Source organism: Folsomia candida, unplaced genomic scaffold (assembly GCF_002217175.1).
Source record: "Folsomia candida strain VU population unplaced genomic scaffold, ASM221717v1 Fcan01_Sc022, whole genome shotgun sequence".
Taxonomy (NCBI): Eukaryota; Metazoa; Arthropoda; class Collembola; order Entomobryomorpha; family Isotomidae; genus Folsomia; species Folsomia candida.
The window spans coordinates 2399634-2420923 of NW_019091214.1; the positions used below are offsets into that span (position 1 = coordinate 2399634).

Genomic DNA, 21290 nt, shown 5'->3' on the forward strand with positions numbered 1-21290 from the left:
GCGGGCGAGTGACTGGTGGTACAAATGGTACTTATGTACACACATTCGTACGAGTCCTGTTACTACGAATTTCAAGTTGACTCTTCATTTCATAAGAGAGAAAACAGGAGAAAAGGGTGCAGGTGACATTTTCTCAGGGAAAATATATGTATGACGGAAGGAAGGAACATGTTGGTTGGAAAGTTTATTTGTTTAGTTGTTTATTTATGCAATGTCATTTTGTGGAAGTGGTTTTAAAATGAAGGTGAATTTATTTGTAATGTCAATCTTGTTGATTTTAAGACTAGTATCGATCTGAAATACAGGGTTTCGTGGCTTGCGGGTTTGCCATTTCTTGCACTGGAAAAAAAGAAATGCAAGAAATGCGAGGTGCAAGAAACCGCAAGAAATGCGCCATCTTGCGAAATATAGCGGCGGAACGTAGTTTCTTGTGCCTTGCATTTCTTGCAGGTCAAAATATTCACCTGCAAGAAACCACTTTTTCCCCTTATTTTTTGCAAGTGGTTACTTTCACCCGAAACACTGCTTAACTGGTTGCAATGTAAATAGTAACATTTCCTCATAACTAAACTTGAAATAAGTAAATAGGCAAAACACCTGCAAAATATTGACATAGTTTTGTGTCCGTTTTAATTTTCAGGGGGAATACGTTTCATCAAAATACTACCCGATGATACCAAGATACAGCTTGTTGAAGGACATGATTAAGGAAATTACACACAATCCGGACTACATGGAAGTTCGCCATGAGCACACGATGATCTGCTCGTAAGTGATTGTTTCAATTTTAATTACGAATCTATTTCAAGTGAGTTCTTGGAATAAACCAGCACAATAAGTTATAAATAATTAGAGAAAATAATAAGTAATGCAGAAAATGTGGCGGTAAATTGGCAAAATATTTTCCCAGAGGTAGCCGAGTTTGGATGATAAAAATTTATTAGTTGCATGGTTCTCTGATACCCTGGGCCGATTTCATCATCAGAATGATACAGCAGGATAAGATAGACATCCTCATACTGGAAAGTGTCATTAAATGTCAGTAGTACGTACTTGCTTAGAATTATAGAATATTTAATGGAGTTCTTCTAGCATATACCCACAGATTTTTACTGAACGTGTGTCAATCGACCAAAAATTTAAGTAATGTGAAATCTGTAAAAGACACAATCTCACAATGGGAACGTGTGACAGAGATATTTGCATCCGAAGAGGAGAAAACGCACCGTAAAGTTGAAAAATTTCACCCCTCCAAATTTACTGCGCCTTTTCTCCTCTTCGGATGCAAAATATCTCCGCCAAACGTGTCCATTGGGAGATTGTGTATTTTGCAAAGTTCATAGTAATTAAATTTGCGATCGATTGTCACTAGTTTGCCCAAAATCTGTGAGTATACGCTGGGAGACCTCCTGTTTATTAAAAAATAGTCTACATACGGGACTAATCACGGTTTCATTGGAGTTACGAATTTCCAAATCTCTCTCCCAACTTATCGCTGTTAACAAGGTTGCATTTCCATCAAAGTTCTCACTTGCACCTAAGAACCTCCACGAACCTCCCGTGTAATTGGTCCCTAGTCCGGCCTGATCTCCAATAAATGTCTGTAAACACAATTGATCGTCATTAACAATTACATAATTTACTTATGATTAATGTAAGAAAACAAGCTTTACTCGTACATAATGATAAGGCTGGTTCCCAACTTGCTTAACTGCAACAGTAGCAGAAGTAGAAGTAAGTGGGGTGGACACAGTTGGGAACGTGACTGGGGCTGTAGGTCGTGATGTTGTCGTTGTTGTCATTACCACCGTTGGAAACGTTCCTGGCACCGTAATAGAAGGTGTAGTTGGTAATGTCGTGGTCGTGGGAATGGGTGTGGTCATGGTCATGGTCGTTGATGAGGTCGTAGCTTCACTCGGAGATGAAGACACAGTTGACGATATGGTCACAGGTGTCGGTGTCGATGTCGATTCAGACGACGGTGACGATGTCGTCTCTGTTGGTGATGGCGACCCTGTCGTCGGTACGACCGTCTGACCCGTAGTTGCGCCCGTTGGAGGCAGCGTAGTTACCCCACCCACACCCCCCACCACTAAATAGGCCCCATCCATACTGGGCATCGAGTTTAGCCCGAACCCCACCCATCCCCCGGTTTGCACTGTCGCGGTGAAAACTATCTTATCCAACCTACTCACGGTCCACTCTAGTTTGTACCTTCCCGAAAAAAATTCATGCGTGTACTGACCATATCCAAGTGAAAATAGTTGACAAAACAATAACAAGGTTGACACAATTCGGGTCAAGTGTGTCATTTTTATTTTTATTAAATTTAAATCAGGACAAAAAGTGAACGTAATACACCTACTCGAAATATTATTCGTGTGACATTCTATTCAGCACTGATCGATGAATGGTCAGTGATAATAGATAAATACATTCGCGATTACGTCAACAAATCTAATCTATCCTGTCACCGGGATGAAATGGTAATACGGGAAAAGAATTTAGTGATAAGGCAGAGATTAAATAGCAAGAAATTGGCATTTATTACGAAATTATTGGTCAGGTACATACATACGCCTTCATGCAATATGAGACATTGAATATCATGCATGCACAGTGGCCGCGGAAGCTGTGGGAACATTAACATTGTGGGATAGGAGAGGGAGGGGTTTATATAACATGGGCAGATGATGGGAACATCGAACAACCGTGGGGACATTGTCCCTCTGTCCCCACGCTTCCTCGGCCACTGTGCGCCTGCATCACTTCAGCATGCACAAATTAGTATGCACAACGAATCCCAGTAATCCACGTGCTTATCTTCTCGTCGTGATTTTTGCTGGTAATATCACAGATTAAATTTCGATTAATTAAAATGAGTAGGAATTATCTGTGAGTATAACTTTCATTTCGGTAATCCCACCCATACGCGTAAGCATAAATGTATGTACATATGTATGACTCATCCTCATTGCAAAGTTTGTTTGAGTACCGAATTAGAATTAAATAAACAAAGCATAAAACCGGAAACGTATACAATTTTCATATTAAATGCATGCATGCAAAGTTGTCGGGTTATTTAGTTAGTTGCTGTTTGCAAATCTACCAAAGAGAAAACTAACCAAAGTCACCAAAGTGTGTTTCTGTTAATACAAAGTAGGTATGTGCAAGTTCAAAATGGCAAATCCTGCCTGGAGCTGGTTTAACCAAAAGTTTACCCTGGTCGGTTTGTGCACGGGTGTTTACCTTGTTTAAATTTCCTTTATTAAAGCATACTTACAACGACTTGGGGGCCGGCATTCATTCATGCAAAATGTGGAACAAAACGACACCCGTCTTTTATGTAATTTAGACTATAAGCATATTTATCAACAACGAGAGTAAATTGTGTGGACAATTTTATTAAATGGTGCCCTAATTGGGCCACATTTATAATGATTGTTACAGGACGACTTGATATTTGCAGCGTGTCATTATGTATGTACATACAGTTAGCCAGCTTACTTAGTATGGGAATGCAAGCCATGTTCAACACAGATTATTTTTTGACCGTGCTAATTTGAAAGGGCAACTCTTTAGAAACAACATTTATCATTTATTTTCCGCAGATGCGAAAAATTCAGCAAGTTTTGGACGCTACAAGTTCGCGAAAACGCTCAACGGCTTCCGCAGTGCACAGAGTCCGCTGAAAATCGGAGCGTTTTCGAGAACTTGCGGCGCCAAAAACTTGCTGAATTTTTCGCCCTTATAGCAAGTGCCGCACTAGATGTTGCTTCTGAAGAGTAGCTCTGTCAAACTAACCTGGTCAAAAAATAATCTAGGTTGAACTTGGTTTGCGTCCCCATTGTTAGAAAGGAGAGAGACCAACGCAAAACTTTCTCCCGTCTTTTTCCTCTTCCCGTTAGTTTCTCCAACTTTCCTTTAATTTCTACTTTCACTTTTCCCTCTCTGAGAGTAAAATGACCATGAGAAAGGACTATGTACCAGGAGAAAGTAATTCAGACAAGGGCCAAGGACCAACAAACCACCTCACCATTGTCGTCCCTGTATGCATGAGATTGTATGTTTCAGCAGCAATTTAGTACATAGTTTCTTCCACGAGAAACAAATATTTGAAATGTAGTCTACAATGTGGCCTCTATTTATAGAGAGGACAAGGCACGAACGGGGTAAAAGCGAGATAAAACTCTGCTCTCTCCTGGTTTGTATGCATACATAATACTCATACAAAATTCATCATAAACTTCTCTCTCTCTCCACTTCCTACATCCGTATTTCCTGCCTTGAGACGAGCTACCAGAGAGTTTCGCAAAGTTTGTTATACGCCTTTAGCAACTGGATATCAAGTGGTCTTTGGAAGTGGATTTATAAGCGTGGTAACACCCCTTTTCGTCGTGGGGGCCTGTGTTTCGTAGAGAATGTCATGGACGCAGGAAGGGATTAACGGCTTCAACATTGACACTAAAAACTAACCAAGTTTAAAGCAGGATGTTGCTATTGCTGGAGGTAGAAAAGGCAGATTAGAAGAACGGAGGCAAATCTGTCCTCTCTCTCTCTCTAATTTTCTGAATACTTGGTGCTCTACATTATTGAGGCGGCGGCCTATACCTCGACTTTCTCCGTGCATATGACAATGCAAATGTTCCTATCTTGTATACGTTTAAGAATAATTTTAGATTTTCACCGAGTGAGAGATCCTCCCGGAATGAGAGGCAAAATTTAATCACACAGTCCGTTAAATTAAATGAAATATAAATTCCACAGCTTTACCTTCTTCTTCCCATGGCTCCATTTCGTGACGAAACGAAACCTTAACCAGAGAATTACTGCTGCATGCATGGGCAGCATACTTATTATCATCATGGCCGGAATTGAAGAGAGGGAGTCACTGGGAGATTGGGAAAGTCAACGAATTATACATACATACGTTTTATTTTATGCATGTAAAAAATTGCATATTCATATCAACAAAGATTGACGTTGTTTTCTTTCTGGGTTTGAAATCTGGCATTTGTAAAGAAAAAGTGAAAGTGTGTGCACGAGAATCTGGTCAGATAAATTCGTAAAACACAACATACGTTTAACATGCCACAACTTAATGAACTTATGTATGTGCATATGACGGTAGAAATATTTGAATGCTTATAAAATCATGATGCCATTATATGTATGAATTATTGCCAATTTTTTCTATACTCAACGTCAACATCATCACTTTCAATTATGTATGCATGATACTTGTAAAAGTACATATTTAATACGTATATACATAAACACGTGCATACTATATCCCGTAGTTACATGGGTACTCCTGCTTTCACTTTCACTTTCACTTTTGCGGAAAGCCAGCACATTCTTCCATGAGGTTAAACAGGTTGGTTAGTTGGTTGGTTGGGTAGGAGAGCAGAAGCAATTTCCATTTATTTTGACTATTCCATCTTCTCGTCGTGATGGAGAATGTGATGAAGGTTGGGAGTGAGGCTGGCTGGGAGAGAATGAGTCGTCCCGACCGGTGGAAATTGCGAATTTCAAAGTCAATTCAAATCAGATCACGCTAATGCCTTGAAGGATAATGAATTTGTGCCAGGAGGAGTGCGTCATCTTTTGTCGAGCAGATTGTGGAAGGCACAATAAAGTTGTACTTCTACTACTACGAGCTCTATTACTGAATTGATGGAGAAAGAACGCTGCTGAATAATAAGGAGCGATTCGATCGTCGCGTTTATGAGATACGGGGTCTCCATTATTGAAGTAGGAAGTGCGACGTATATAAATGATGATGTGGTAAAGTGATCAAAATTTGAAATTTATTCACCTATACGAATATCTGCCTGCACTTTTAATAACTCCCGGTGTTAATCGTCACCGAATGGTTTTCATACATACCGTGCGGTGATAATGTTTCTCACCTAATGGTGGTAAAATTAACACCAGCCATTGACAATTTGTCACCATGCGGGCAAGATTTATCACCATTTAGTGAAGTCGGTGACGATATTAACACCGGGTTTTTAAGAGTGTACACATTTACCTTGACAGTTTGTTTCACAGAGCCCCGTGTAGTTCATGGTTGAGCGATGGATACCATGAAAATCACTTTACACCGTCATCTAATGAATGAACAGCATCAAAGAATGGACAGATTTTGAATGAGTGAAAGTGTTTTTGACATGTCAAAACAAACCTTTCCATTCTTCCACCAGGAACTATAAATAAATTGGAAATTTATAGATTTATTGTCTAATTAAATTATTAACTTTGGCACTTGACAAACAATTTAAATAGTGTATGACTGATACGAATATACTTATCTGAATAGTATGGCACATGAAATTGATGCAAATTTATACTCCAGTTTATACATATCTATGCTCATAATAAATTCGATATGAGAAGAAAGAAAACTAGATTTTGTACAAGTGAAAGTGCTTTTGACATGTCAAAATACACCTTTAGATTCTTCCAGGAACTAAAAATAAGCCGAAAACATATGCATTTATTGTACAATTATGAACTTTCGCAGCTGATAAGCAATTTAAATGTATGACTGATACATACTTATCTGAATAGCATGATACATGAAATTATTGCGAATTTATGCTCCAGTTCATGCATATCTATCTCTGCCCATAATAAATCCCCGGCTCTCCAAAGAGGAAGCCATCATTACGTTACAGGCTACGTGACAATTGTATTATCGTCCTTGTTAGTGCTTCGCTTGAGTCATTTTCTTGGAACTCGTTAACTTGGAAGTTTCACGATTGTCATGATCAATTAAACTCTGGCTAAAATGTTTTGTCTTTGAATCCCCATTTGCACCTGCCTTACAGCATTATTATTACGGAGATAGTGCGAAACTTAATTCTCGCCTCGTTCCTTTTACTTGCAGACATTTGGATGAGGACGACAAAATTTGATTTGTTCTCGAAGCCAGGAGCCGACGACGACGTGCACCATCGCCCACCACAGTTCGTCCTTCGTTCAGTACTTCCACTCACTTTCCAGAACTTTGCCAAACAGCAATTATGCTCCTACTACATCGCATCATCAAGGGAAAGACCAAGCCAAACCAACCAATTCTCTCGCGAAATTCCGTGAAATCATCACTCATCTTTGTCATCGTGTAATTAAAGGGTACATGAACTGCAGATATATGTAACGTAACTTTAGAAGAACTTATTCCTAAAAAAAGTACTATTTATAACTAACCAATCACCACTCTGTGTAGTACATATGTATGTAAGTACTCGTATGTTAGTGAAATATGCACATGTCAAAATAGGTAGTTGGTCTGAGGAACAGCATTATTGTCTATTTATTATTTCAGGATAATTCGTCTCGCTTTTTTCGAAATAATAGCTAGAAAAAATAGCTCGAAATTTCATAGCGTTCCTTATTGGCAAATTTGTGTAAAATTGTACAAGCAAGTAAAATTTTATCTGGAAAAATGGTATGTATTTAGTGGTTTGAAACTTGAAACTTTGCATGCGTGATTTGAAGGATCTTAGGATCTTAATAGATAAATAAATATAGTAATCTTCAGGTATGTGATTATATTCAAGGGTAGCTGTAAATAATACCTATAAGAATGGAGCTTGAGAAATGTCACTGGTAAAAGAAGATGAAATACATACATAAATAAAATATTTTGGTGTTAGAATAAAGTACAGATTTGCAAAATCTAAATATATATCCAAGTAAAGTTTATATATTCCACTGTTTAAAAAATAGTTTGTTCAGTCGCTTTAGCCATGTCTAAACTATGGATAGAGCAAACATGTCCATATTTAAAAAAAAGCTTAGTTTTTCTCCTTACATTAAATGCATGCATCAACTACTGGATCAATTAGCTAATTGTTGATGAAAATCTCTAGACTTTACTATACACAGTAAGAAATCCATATTTACCTGATAGCTACGTAACAATTTATGTAGTGCTAACCAAGTCAAGCTGGGATATTGTTTATTGCCTCTACACTAAATACGTCAAGTATGTAAATGAGAGGTGCAGTCAGGAGACAACGATCTCGTCAATTTTGACCAACATGTGTCACCCTCCACTCGAATGGAGGATCATTATTGATGATAACCAATATGATACTAAATACATTTACTGAAATGAATATACATATATATAAATACTTAAATGTATCATTACAAGAATTAGTCAGCAGTCGTTTTATCTCTTCTCCTCGGCATAGCAAACCAAATTAGTCAGAGTCAGTGTTACCCAAGTATTTCTGCTATCAGAGATGAGTGAAAATTTTATCATTGTTATGTATTGCTTGCTATATATCGATATCTGTAGATGGTGCTTTGTAAAGTATTTAGGAGGATGAGTGAACTATGCAGTAATTGCTAGCTGGTAAATCCTAAACGTATTTATAGAGCTTAGAAAAGATTTAGATTATTCTGCACTTAGCAAATTCTACAGAATTTTTCCGTCAATATTTGCAAATTAACATGTATGTATATACAACATATTTCGAACAAACCTGTGTTTACAATAAGGTAAAAATCGTAAAAATTGAAAATTTATCAAAGAATATTATGCTTGAAGCTTCAATTTTTTAGTCGTAAATATGCAAATGTATATGTATTTATGTAGTAAAATGTAGCCACCAAGTAGACTTTATTCCCTCAGATGTATACATATTTATATACAACTTTGTGGATCATAGCAAAATTATCAAACACTTTTGTGTCCCAGATCAGACCATGTATTTACTAGACCAAAACAGGATGTCATTAATGTGTAGTGTGCAATGCATCAAAAAATTATTCGAGTTAATTTGTTTGTACTGAATCTTTATATGTATGCACAGATAATAATGCGGACAATGAGTTGTATTTTGAAAATCAAAAATTATAAACGCTTAATCAATTCAATTCAATGTTGAACTTGATCTGAAAAACAAATTATTATACATTTCAAAAACATTGTTATCAAAAATTGTCTGAATTATTTTGAGTGTGATCAAAAAGTTAATAAATATGTGAATTTGGATGATAATAATTTAAAATGGTGAGTCATCTACTCGTTAATTATTAACTTACAAGGAGGATTTTTCAGCGTATGCTCTCTGATTTTGACCAAATTAGTGTCAGTCGATCACAAATTTAGTTAGTATGAAATTTGCGAAAGACACAACCTCCAAATGTTTGGCGGAGATATTTGCATAAAAAGATGATAAAACACGCAGTTGGAAAGTGCCAAATTTGTCAACTTCCGAGCGCGCTTTCTCCTCTTTTTATGCAAATATCTCTGCCAAATCTGCGCATTGGGAGATGGTGTCTTTTGCAAATTTCATGCTAATTATATTTGTGATCAATCGACACTAATTTACCCAAAATCTGAGAGCATACACTGGAACACCTCCCTTGTTCGTCTACACGCACATATTTAAAATGAAAGAGAAAGCATTTTTATCATTTTTCACTGTATATTCTTTATTGAAGCTTGTATTTAATTGCTGTTTTTACAGATTTTTGCATTTATTTTATCATAATATAGTAAGCAGATTTTAGTTCAGTTGACAGTTTGGTGTATTGGATAACATTAATTTTTAAATAACTTTATAATTACGACAAATGTTTCTTCCTCATCTTCCTAAATGCAACCCTCACTCACTCGAAACCGGCAGGTGTGTTCTTAACATTAGACATACTTCATTTCTACCTACGTTTCTAGAAACTATGTAGTTTTATTCAATTTCAGTTTTAAATATTTTACGCTCTAGCCTTTTAGTTGCATGGGTGATGTAGTGTAGTATTTAGCCTCTTGATACATACTTAACTGCACATTTTGCACTTTCACCATCATCTTCATCATAATGTAATGTTAAGCTGAGGAGACCTTGATTACGACTGAATTGGATGAATGACAAGCCAAAAATTGGAGAGATTTTATTTTAATAATAACAGGTAAAACTGCTGCGTAGGCATATTTATGTAGCACAAATGGCAAATTGCTAACAGTTTACAGAACTTTTTTATACATGTATTTTTTCTCGTTATGATTTTTGAGTGTGGTTATAGCTGCTGCTGAATATTTTTGCATATTATTTAGTATGTCATATAATAGCCGGGGGTTTTAATGACAGGCAATAAGAGAGGGACAGCCTAGAAGTTGAATTACAAAATTTTTGGAGGATTTTGAATTTGTATATATTCGGAAATATTTGCTCGGAAATCTTGTGTGCAATTATTATTTTAAAGAAGATAAGATTACTCAATTATTTTCTGAATTAGAAGAATCTCGATCTGGATCAGGATCTCGGCGTTGTTCTCTTTCCTGTTTTGGTTTTTGGTGTGATGAAGTAGTAATTTTGTATTGTTCTTGTTGGCTGATGCTGCTGCTGTTGTCTTCATGACTGTCACTGTCTAGTTCTACCCCGCCTGTTATGCAACAAGATCAATATTAAAATTACTGTCAGATTATGTAAAGTTGGAAGAAGAAAAAAAGAGGTGCGTATAGTGATAAAAGTGAAAGCGGGTGATTACACAAAGTAATTTTTTTACATAATCAAATTGTGCAAGATTGATTGATATTTGTACAAAATAAAACATTGTGCACATTCAAATTCAAGCCAGCATTCGGTGCAAGATTATCATCATGATAAGCAACAAGCAAGTCGTAGTACGTATTGCATAACATATTTTTTTGGGTGGTTTGGTTGTGCTTATCACACTCAATAATAATTCCATTATAAAAATTGCCTTCTCATTCGTCAAATGATTAAGATTGAGTTGTTCCCTCCAGAGTTAAGTCTTCTTGACTTGACATCAACGTAGAGACGGATCCCGACGTGCTGGACCACATCGCGGCGTCTGCAGCAGTGCTGGAAGAGGACGAAAGCCCGTGTTCCGCAACGCCTGGGCCGCCCTCGAGTGAATCGGTGGACGTGGTGGACGTCGCCATTGTCGCGGCAGCAGCAACGGTGGATAAAGATCGCTCAGTGGCGGTTGAAGTTAGGTTTCCGCCGTTTAAAGAGTCGACGGACTCGCTCATTTTTACGCCACCTTCCATTTCGAGCGAGTCGGTCATGACGTTAGATCGTGACGAGGTTTGCATAACGTTATTCGTGAAGGAATCTGTCATTGGGGCGGCGGGATGTGAGGAAAATGAGGATGACATTTGAGCCTGAAGTTGCAGAGAATCTGTAGAAGTGACCATTTTGTGGTCGGCTGGAGGAGGAGAGTCTGAAGAGCGTTTGGAAGAGGACTCCTTCTCCAAATCTAAGGAGTCTCGAGAGATCTCCATGAGATTTTGTGGAGTGTGAGCGTCATCATCTCGTCCTCCTCCTCGAGATGTCGATGCGGAGACGGGTTCATCTAAAGAATCCCCACTTGAAGTCATTCCTCTTGAGATGCGTTGTTTTGTGAATTGGTGTTGGAATTCGAGGCTGGAATCTGCATCGGTACTGCCCCCGACAAGTTCGGACCTTGGGTCGAGGTGATACTCGTCGAATTGCGATGTGTTGGTGTCTGTTTCCTCAATTGAGGGAGATCGAGGGTCTAAAGTGGTGGTGAAGAAGGCGATGGGGTCGGATTTCCTTGGGATTCGAGACGAACTTTTGTTTGAGTTGGAATTCGAACTTTCTGAGTCGGTAGGAATATCGATTCTTTCGGAGAATATTTTCATCATTTTGTCATCCGCTTCGGACATGAGATCAGGATCGTTGTCGCAGTATGAGTCTTGTTCGTATAATTCAGTCTCTTGGTCGTCGGATTCTGAAACTTGGGATTCGTGGCCTTCTTCAATTTCAGAGAGATCAACTTTCACTTCCTCATCCAGCACGGCGGATTCTAACCGTTCAAATTCTGTAGGGAAGAAGAATGGAATAAATTTTATGAGTTGCGTAACATGTAGGATTAAATTGCATTGAAACAAAGAGCAATTTACTATAATTGTATTTACGGACAATGGAGGTCTCCCAGAGTATACTTTTCGATTTTTATCAAATTAGTGTCAGTTGATTACAAATTTAATTGGTATGAAATTTGCTAAAGAAACTATCCGCCAAAGGACACGTTTGGCTGAGATATTTGCATCCAAAGAGGAGAAAATGCACAGTAAATTTTATAATTTTGTCAACTTTAGGGCACGCTTTCTCCTCTTTGGATGCAAATACCTGTGCCAAACGTCCCCAGTGGGAGTTCGTATCTTTTGTAAATTTCATGCTAATTAAATTTGTGATCGATTGTCACTGGTTTTCTCAAAATCGGAGAGCATACGCTGGGAGACCCATTTTGTGAGCATCAAAATTACTCACCGTTAAGGGAGGATGAGGATTCCCGTGAACCAGGCCGTCCATTGCTGCTACTCGTACCCGTCCCTCCACTTCCGCTCCCTTCCAGTGAACCTTTGTCATGATCAAATTCCACAATGGACGTGGCACTCATTTCTAAGCTGAGAACGGACTTTGGCGAATTTTTTAGTGATCCTTCCTCCTCAATGTCTGTGTAAATAATACGAAATACATGAATAAAACTCTTAAATGAAAATAATATTATCAGAAAGACGCTAACCTTCCAGCCTGGAGGAGGGGACCATCCGGTCAAAAATCGACTCCCTTGGATCTATTGAGCGAGGATAATCCAGAATTTCATCCTCTTCTTCTTCATCCTCTCCCATTTCCTGTCTATTTAGCTCAATATCAAACGAGGATCCCGGATAATATCCGATTTTTCTTTCCAACGGAGAAAATCCCGGTTCTGGAGTAATTGGTCGTTCAATTGGATCATCATCTATCGACCGTTGCTGAAAACTTCCCCCTCTTGAGAACAAGTCAGAAATTTCTTCCTCTATAACTTCCTCCCTGATTTGTTCTTCCACTCCGTACATTAGAGAATCACTCCACGACTGCGATTCTGATCGGCGGTGTGTCTTTTTCGGTGGTTCCAGCGCAGAAGGGTCGGCATCCGACATGGAAACGGAGCGTCGTGCGAGGGGGCGGTGGTGATGATGTTCCAAAACCATTATGTTTCCCTCTTGGTCATCTTCACGTGTCGCTTCACCTTTAACTTCGCATTTGAAAGTTCCGCTGGTTTCGACCTGAGTGCAAACGGTCGTTCCGCTCGTGCTGGACGTCAAAGTGACGGGATATCCTGACCCACTTTCTCCACCACTGGGACCAGCCTCACAGTGAACGGAACGTTGCCCCACTTGTGACGCTTTGGATGGTGATTGAGTAACCTGAGGCTCTGCTGGTCGGGGATGGTCGCGAGGTGGAAGTGGAGGCGGTGGTGATTGTACGGATGCAGAATTGTCATCATCATCAAGGAGAAAGTCGCGATCTTGATCGCGTGCCAGAGAAATTTGAGAAGCGACCAAAGTTTCCGATTGTGAAGCGTCGCTGGACAAACTTCCTAAATAGCTTTCTGACGATGAAGCACCAGAACCTGCGCTGAGGGCGGTTTGGTATTCGGAATTCGATCCGCCAGAGACTTGACCGAGGATGGAGGAGTCCCAGGATTTAGGGCGGGATGGGTCGTCAGAAGAGCTTTTGAGAGTGGAGTCTTCCGGAGCGGTGAAAAATTCTCCGGAGGAGGAGGACTTCACGGCAAATGTGTCGTAAGGCCCGGTGCCAGAACCTTCAAGGGTGGTAGTGTCTAATTCAGGGTGTTGTTGCGCCTGTTGCTGTTGAGCGCTGGAGGACTGGGCCTGAAACAAATTATTGTGTTGAGATCACATTAAGAAATATGTACATTTTAATTTCATTGACGCAGGACTCATCGTAAAAATCAGCACATGTTTGTTCCAGCTCTGGGATTTTATTTTAAAATTCTGGGCGACAAATTTGTAGTCAGTAAGTTGATTAATAGAATTGCGGTAAGTTTTTAAGCCAGTTTCGACGAGTTCCAATTGCGCTTAAGGCTTCTTCAACTTGAAGTCTCTTTCTTCAAAAATTGTCAAAACCTGGAGTGCACATTTTTTTAACTGGCAACGACCTGCTCTACGAATTTGTCGTCCAAAATTTTAAACTAAATTACCAGATCAAATTATTTTAAAATATGTTGATCTGGACAATGAGTCATCGAATTCTACGCTAGTCGCTACTACCAAATAAAACCGACTTTCCCCTCACCTTTGTCGACCTCTGCGTCTCCGGCGAAGACAATTCTCCCGTGGAGAGCAACTCTTCATCCGTTATGTCCATACTCGACTCCCCCACAACATCTCCAAGTCCAAACTGTTGCCCCACCTTGGACTCAATCTCCGTCACCAAATTTGTCGCCGCTGTTCTCGCCTCTTTCAAACTATTATCCGAATGTCCTTGCTGCGGTCCCTTTTCACTCGTCTCAATCTCACTCTTGTCCACGGAGTCCCTTCCACTCACGCTGGACGAGATTGAGGTAAGCTGCTCCTCGACACTGACGCTTTGCTCGTCCCCTTTGAAGAGCACTTTCCTCTCGGTCGTCATATCAGTCTTTTGACGTAATTCCTCCTCATCCGTATCCAGGAAAATTGCTTCTTTACTCCGTTCTATTTCGTACGGTGAAGGCGTCCTAAGTTTGGCGGAGGGTTGTTCCAAAACGTGACCACTCTTGTCAATAACTTCTTGCCCGATGAACGCCGTGTTTTCAATGCCTTGCGTGTAGTCTTCCACGGACGAGACGGATTCTCGTTTTTTCTTCTCTTCCTCATCTTTCTCTTCCCAGAAGGCTTTCCGATCTCGGAAAGTTCCAATGTTCTCTACAACTCGGGAAGGCGAAGAGCTTATGTCTTCTGCAACTTTGGACTTTGAACTTGACCCTGCATCATCGGAGGATGGGAGCAGTTTTAATATTTGGTTTCATTCATGATAACAATAACAACATCAATTTCTGGAAATTATGTATCACTTATAAAATATTGGTGCATTTTTTGAACGAATGGAACTGAAAATTTTTAACGAAAAAGAGTAAAGAAAAATAAGTAACATAATAAATTCAAATAAAATCAAATAACAAGAAGCGTGGATATGTTTATAAATAAATATACTAGAGTTTTGTAGAGAGGTTTCTGCCGCCTGAAGCCGTAATACGCTGGAAATATTTATGTATTTACAAATGTTCATATTTATAACGATGGATGTATTTAGAAACACTTATTACATTCATTTACACAGGTAGGTCAGATTCCCACAAGTTTTCATGCAGGAATAATTTACAAGGGACTTTCTCCATATAAATATTATGCAAAAAATAGGGAAAAACATTAAATGGGTATTGGTTACGCAATTAGAAAATTAGAAAGCACTGAATAAAATGTAAGAAAATAAATACAAGGCATTTTCACATAAGGTATTTGTCATTCTTATCATCATCACGATACAATTCACCACCACGAGAGGAACGAATTTTACAATTCACCATACCATACCACGAGACGAGACGAATACAATTTACAATTTTTTTTACAGCACGCATTTATATTTAGAAGTTCATACATAAATATGTAAATTTATAAAACAACCATTTCCAACTATACATTACAATATATAGTTGCACCTTTTGGTAATGCATAACCACCCAAAAACTAGGAAGCAATATTTACATAAAATGTGTACAAGATAAGCCACGAACGACATACATTGGTTCTGCGCAATCGGGTATTGTGAAGGGAAAGCAGCAGCTCGAGAGTGAGAGCGAGAAAGCAGAAAACAAAAAAATAAAAATATTTCTTACGACTGTATTTTTTCTACAATTGATAATTTTGAGAGATTTTTGACACAAGAAGAATTTGACGGGATAAATTTTTGAGGCTCTACTTTCTCCCCTTTTTCTTCTTCTTGCCTTTGGAGGGAGTGGTTGCTGATGGCGCGGCGGCAGCGGGGTCGTCGTCTCCACCACCACCTTCGCCCCCACCGGAAGTTGGAAGTCCTCCCTCCTCCGAAACCTCTTCTGACGGTTGACTTAAAGAGTTCGAGTTGGAATCATCCATCGGACTGAGGGGCGGTGAGGGGACAGGGATTTCTTCCTCAGCCGGCTGCTGTTCCTCCGTTTCCTCCTCCACGTTCAGGGTAGATAGTGCATCCGCGATTATCTCGTCGACAATTTCCCTTCCAAATTCCGCAGTTTCTTGGACAAATTGTGTCGTATTTTGCTGTTGTCGGGCTAGTTCTTGTTCCAGTTTTTCAAAGTCGTCCAAGTCCTCGTCGTCCTGTTGCTGCTCGAAACGGACGGAGGATGGGTGTTCTTCTAAAGGTTCTTCTTCCCGTGGTGGGAGGTCATCTTCATCCGTGATTTCGACAATGTCGACGCCCTCATTTGCATAGGAGGTTGGTGGTGGTTGGGAAGAGAACGTGTGACTTGTCGTGGTCGTCCGGGTAATCACGGTTTCCTGCACGCTTCCATCCGGCGTCGCTTTTCGGATGCATTGTTCAAAGACTTGCGTTTGGTTGAGAGGATCGAACTCGTCTCTCAACGTGGTTGAGGTTTGGGACTCTTGCATTACTATGGGTTCTGGAAATAGGTAACAAATATTTGTGTGGGTGGATGCTTGATGCCTGTATTTTTACGTGGTTTGTTATGTGACACACACTGATTTTGGATTAATAGTAAGGCGGTTAAAGAGAGGGGCACGACACACGCGGCGAATTGTATAGAACTGATTGATGTACTCGTTTGTTGGTAAAAATTGTTGGAATTAAATTACAGAAGCAGATCTGCTAGCTAATAACCTTTGTTTTTGACAATATTTACTCAAGAACTACGAATGTCTGTATGTATTTATGCACTTTCTACATAATATTTACATATGAATATATTAGCTGCATTAGTTATAAGCTGAGAAACATGCCACCAGCTACGTATGTACGTATCTATATATACTTAATTGATAACGATTCAATAACCCTGGCTATGAATTTGAGTAGTAAACCTCTAATAAATAATCCCAGCCCTATTCCAAATTGTAATCATGAACAGCGCACACCAATTGTAAAATTCAACACCTGTCTTTCTGTGTTATGAAATGTGTTTCAATCATAATAAATTATTTTCAAACTGCAATAATAATAGAAACACACTGACTGACAGGAACAGGACGCACATTATCCAAGAACGAGACTCATAAGTAGAATAGAAGCCAATAAAAACCCACACACGGACAACCAACCAACCAAAATGCTGCTAGCAAAACCAACCTTCTTGGAAACGAACAACCAACTTTTGCGTAATTATAGGAGAAGCAATACGTTCCTCGTCGTCATCCCCGTAAAAATATTGATCGTCGTCTGGGGGGGTCGGATTTTGACGAAGGGGTTCCTTTCGAGGTTGTGGGGACGGAGGGGCCACCGGAGATGGGACCCGGACCTCCTTGACACTCCGAATCTCGACGCTTTCTCGCCCATTTTCTGACGTACGGACGAGTAGCTTGACCTCAGCGTGGATTGGGCTGGATGGCGGAGTTGGTGCACTTGTTTCACGACCTGGGTGTGGTTTGTGGTCAAAAAAGGAAGATTCTGGAATTGGGAATTCTTCTTCTTCGGGTTCTGGTTCCTCCTTGATTGTCATCTCGAGAGGAGGTTGGGGGGCTTCAGCAGCAATTGGCTCAGGTTTAAGGGAGCTTTTGGATTGGATTTGAGGGGGATCGTGCCAGCCTTATCAAATTCATGACATTTTTTTACAAACTGTTTATCGAATCTCATTTGACGTAACAGTGGGGTTAATGTAATTAACAGACTTGAAAGTAGAACATTAATAGTAAAGTTTGTAGATAGAAATGGGTTACGACATGTAACATTTAGCGACACGTAGTAATTAATGTCTATGTAACAACAATCGTAAGGTAAAACACAAACAATGACAACAATGAGACTAACTAAAAGCACTTTTCTAATTTTGCTTGGTTCTGGTAGCACTTGTATAAAGCTGGTATTTTTAAGCAATTATGGCAATTTATGTGTATAAGCATTTTTATATACATATTTTACGGTGGTAAGTATTACGGCACCTACTAATTTACTTGTGTATGTATTTATGTAATGGAAGCAGCAGCTCGAAGCGGTACTATTTATTACTACATATTTTTGGCACTACGTAAGTACTAAAATCAGTGTTTGTATGTTTGCAATAAAGTGTTAAGTATGAAATATGTAATTAATTTTCAAAAAATAAGGATGAAAATGAATTTCAAAATAAGGAAATAAATTTGTTTTGCAACTAATCATCTGCTTCTAATTAACTACATGTGTACGTAATTAGTGGTAAGTAATTCTGATCTAAAATCTACTTCTCTCACTAACTCTGGTGCAACTGAATCAAACCAATAGTAAATAAATAATTAATAAAAATGAGTAAAAGTTATGACACGCACACAATCTTTTTTTTTAAGAAATGATTGGGAAAAGTCAATCAAGTGTTGAATTAATGGGTGAAAGTGATCATAAACCAATAAACTGGGATCCACGTACGAAATGCGTGTCAAGAAACATACCTTCTCCAACTGGAGCTTGTTCTTGTTCTTGTTCTTCTTGTGACCAAGATGATTGGCCAACAGGCTCGTATTCTGGTTCTTCTTCCTGTGTGCGAGGAGGGGCTTGGGCTGACAGTTCGCGTTCTAGATAAGAATTGAGTCAAAGTTCGAGATTATTACACTACTGCGATTTATTCATGTATATAGATGAGCATCATCAGTCATGCTGCGAATCAGTGGCCGCGGAAGCGTGGGGACAGGGGGACATTGTCCTTACGATGTCGCCATCATCTGCCCATGTTATATAAACCCCTCCCTCCCATATCCTACAATGTTAATGTCCCCCGATGTCCCCACGGCTTCCGCGGCCACTGCTGCGAATTATGGATAACCTAGAGTAATTATTTTGACCTATTTTTGTCACTAAGAGTTCCAACTTGTTATGTACAATCTCCTATTTAGCTAGATCTATAGAGGTCAATATTCAGAGGTGAGTTGCTTCAAACTACACTTTTTTTAAAATCTGATGACTAGGTATTTAAATATCTATGATATAAATAAATACTTGCCAGTGAGTGAGTGAGTGAGTGATAGATATGATCGCTCTAAGAAGCTCAAGCTTGATGACGATTTTAAATAAGGTGGAGAAAAACCGTGTTAAAATAAGCAAACTAGTAGTAACAAGAATGAAAATAATGGTTAAAGAAAGCAAATTAAGAAAAGAAAAGACAAGAAATTAAATGAATCGGGATTTTAGTAGATAATTTTTTATGTAATTTTGTTGTTGTCTTGATTGGAGATTCTTGAATTCTGGTTCTTGAATTTAAATCCGTATAATTGGAGATTATTTAGATTGATTTTTGCATAGTCTGTACATACATCTACAACTACGTAAATTACCAAAATGGACGACGAAAAACTAGCCAAAAAAGTGTATATTTTGTAAAATTCTGGCAAAGATAACAAAAATTTCTATAGTTGGAAAATTATCACTGACGTTCAGTGATAATTTCTCTTCCTTACAATGAATTTTCTTCAGTATTGCTGCGCTGATTTTTGAAGTCTTCATACCATTTTATAAATCATTTCGTTATTTTGTTTCATCAGAAGTTTGGGTCAAATAATAAAATAATAAGTACATAACAAAACGCTGAAAAACATGTAAAACAACAAATATTTAGTGCAACAAATGCATGAACCAACCATCATTAAATATTTACACATTGAGAGTGGAGAACGTAAGACGCTTGCGATACTACTTATATATTTCGTTCCGTAGAAAGTGCATTGGTGTTGGACGGCTTATTAAAATATTGAAAACACGACATTTATTTATTTTTGTTGCTTCCAAAAAGTGCATTATTGTGAGTGACTGTGACGAGTGATTACACATAAAATGATAAACACATAAAATATAAATTAAAACGATTTTGCAAACTTATCGCGAATAAAGAATAACAATAATTAAACAAAATAATGCTGTGCGATTGCATTTTCTACAAATTGCCATACCACGACACGCTAACAACCCTGCTTTCTCTTACTGCAAATTACAATTAAGTGCACCTCACAAATCTATGTACTAGAAAGCCTACGTTGATAAATACGTCTACTTTTTTGCGTTCTTTTTTTTCTTCACATTATCACAACTTTCTCCTACCATTACGCTCTCTTAAATGTTTTGCTTTGCTTTTTTTGAATGATTTTGATTTGGATGAGTTACCTTTAACGGAGTACGTGAAAGAGATGAAGGGGGTTAGGTTATCGGTAATGTTTGGGAATTGTCCACTCGGATCTATCCTGGGTGGACTCAACCTAGTGACGAGTAACTCGGTGGACTCCGATGTGCGTGACTCCGACCCCCCGGACAACGAGATTGACAAGGGTGACGATGCCAAGGAGGATCGAGACCCGGACTGACCACCACCACCACCACTGCCCAGACTCCCCCCACCTGACCTACACTCCTCGCCTCCACCACCACCACCTCCACCCCCACTACTTCCGCCGCTACCCTGACTCTGACTATCGCCTGACTTACTGCTTGCGCTTGTCGTACTAGCCTTGTGACTACTACCGCCACTAACGCTAACGCTAGACTTGGATGATCTCGAAGACTTTGAGGACGCTTCCGATCCTGATCTCGAGATCGAGACTGATACTGATTTCGATTCGTGTTTGCTACTTCCTCCGGAAGAACCGGATTCGGTGGCGGTGTGATCTCCGCTTTGAATTTCACCACCGCTCCCACCACTTTTCGGGTGGGAGGAGGAAGAGGTTGACGAGGTTCTTGAAATTGGCTCCCCGCTCGTCAATAAATCACCACCGGCGCCACCACCGGAAGAATGTTTTGAATCTGAGGAGTCCTTCCTACTTCGGACTCCGTCTGAAACTGATGATCCTGAAGCAGAAGGGCTTCCTGCAACGTCAGAGCCTTTTTCAGAAGGAGGAAACCCTCCCGAGTCGACCGATGACACCGCGGCGCTGATGCATCTGGATGATTCCGTCGTCGCGGAGGAGACCGCGGTCGAGTTTTCTGAGGAGGACCCAGTTCCTCGCGGTATTTCGATGTCAAAACTGCTCTGCTGTTCAATCACGACGGGTTCGTTGTCCTTGTCCGAGTAGGAGTACACGACGTCCAAGTTCTTCACAAATACTTCCGAGGTTATCACGGCTGGAGCGGATTTCGGCCGCGGTAAGTCATGCTGGTCGAAGGAGACTTGGATTTGGTATTGTAAGTCGGGCAAGGAATGCGTGGAAGTTTTGGCTTTTCCTTTTCCGATTAGTTTTGTCGGTCCAAAATACTTTTTCGACTTTCTCTCCTGTTCCGGGCTGACGGAGGAAGAGACAGATTTTTGTGGGCTGGTTCCTTTCACGGGCAATT

The 21290-nt window shown here is 39.5% G+C and overlaps 3 protein-coding genes across 13 annotated transcripts in view; 1 reads left to right on the top strand and 2 right to left on the bottom strand.

Annotated features, from left to right (window-relative positions):
- LOC110858730 overlaps positions 1-7060 on the top strand; it is a 33254-nt gene extending 26194 nt beyond the window's left edge. For both annotated transcript variants that reach the window (XM_035858924.1, XM_022107591.2), the window contains exons 7-8: positions 641-768; positions 6893-7060. In XM_035858924.1, coding sequence (XP_035714817.1) covers positions 641-768; positions 6893-6920 — 156 coding nt within the window. In that variant the 3' untranslated portion in view covers positions 6921-7060. The remainder of the gene's footprint in view (positions 1-640; positions 769-6892) is intronic.
- Positions 606-2412, bottom strand: LOC110858729 (mucin-22). The gene is made up of 3 exons (XM_022107590.2): positions 1680-2412; positions 1437-1601; positions 606-1019 (listed from the first exon to the last, which is right to left on the bottom strand). The coding sequence occupies exons 1-3, from the start codon at positions 2310-2312 to the stop codon at positions 840-842; spliced, it is 978 nt and encodes a 325-aa protein (XP_021963282.1). The 5' UTR covers positions 2313-2412; the 3' UTR covers positions 606-839.
- A 3208-nt stretch (positions 7061-10268) lies between the features above and the next one.
- LOC110858682 (ankyrin-3) overlaps positions 10269-21290 on the bottom strand; it is a 55186-nt gene continuing 44164 nt past the window's right edge. For 8 of the 10 annotated variants that reach the window (XM_035858849.1, XM_035858850.1, XM_022107531.2 and 5 more), the window contains 6 exons: positions 18428-18550; positions 14094-14761; positions 12535-13669; positions 12279-12464; positions 10723-11826; positions 10269-10401 (listed from right to left, as the gene is read on the bottom strand). In XM_035858849.1, the coding sequence (XP_035714742.1) occupies positions 10742-11826; positions 12279-12464; positions 12535-13669; positions 14094-14761; positions 18428-18550 (3197 nt within the window). In that variant the 3' untranslated portion in view covers positions 10269-10401; positions 10723-10741. Of the gene's footprint in view, positions 10402-10722; positions 11827-12278; positions 12465-12534; positions 13670-14093; positions 14762-15675; positions 16453-17135; positions 17592-18427; positions 18551-21290 lie in introns of all 10 variants that reach the window. The other 2 variants (XR_004836828.1, XR_004836829.1) reach the window with 2 other exon arrangements.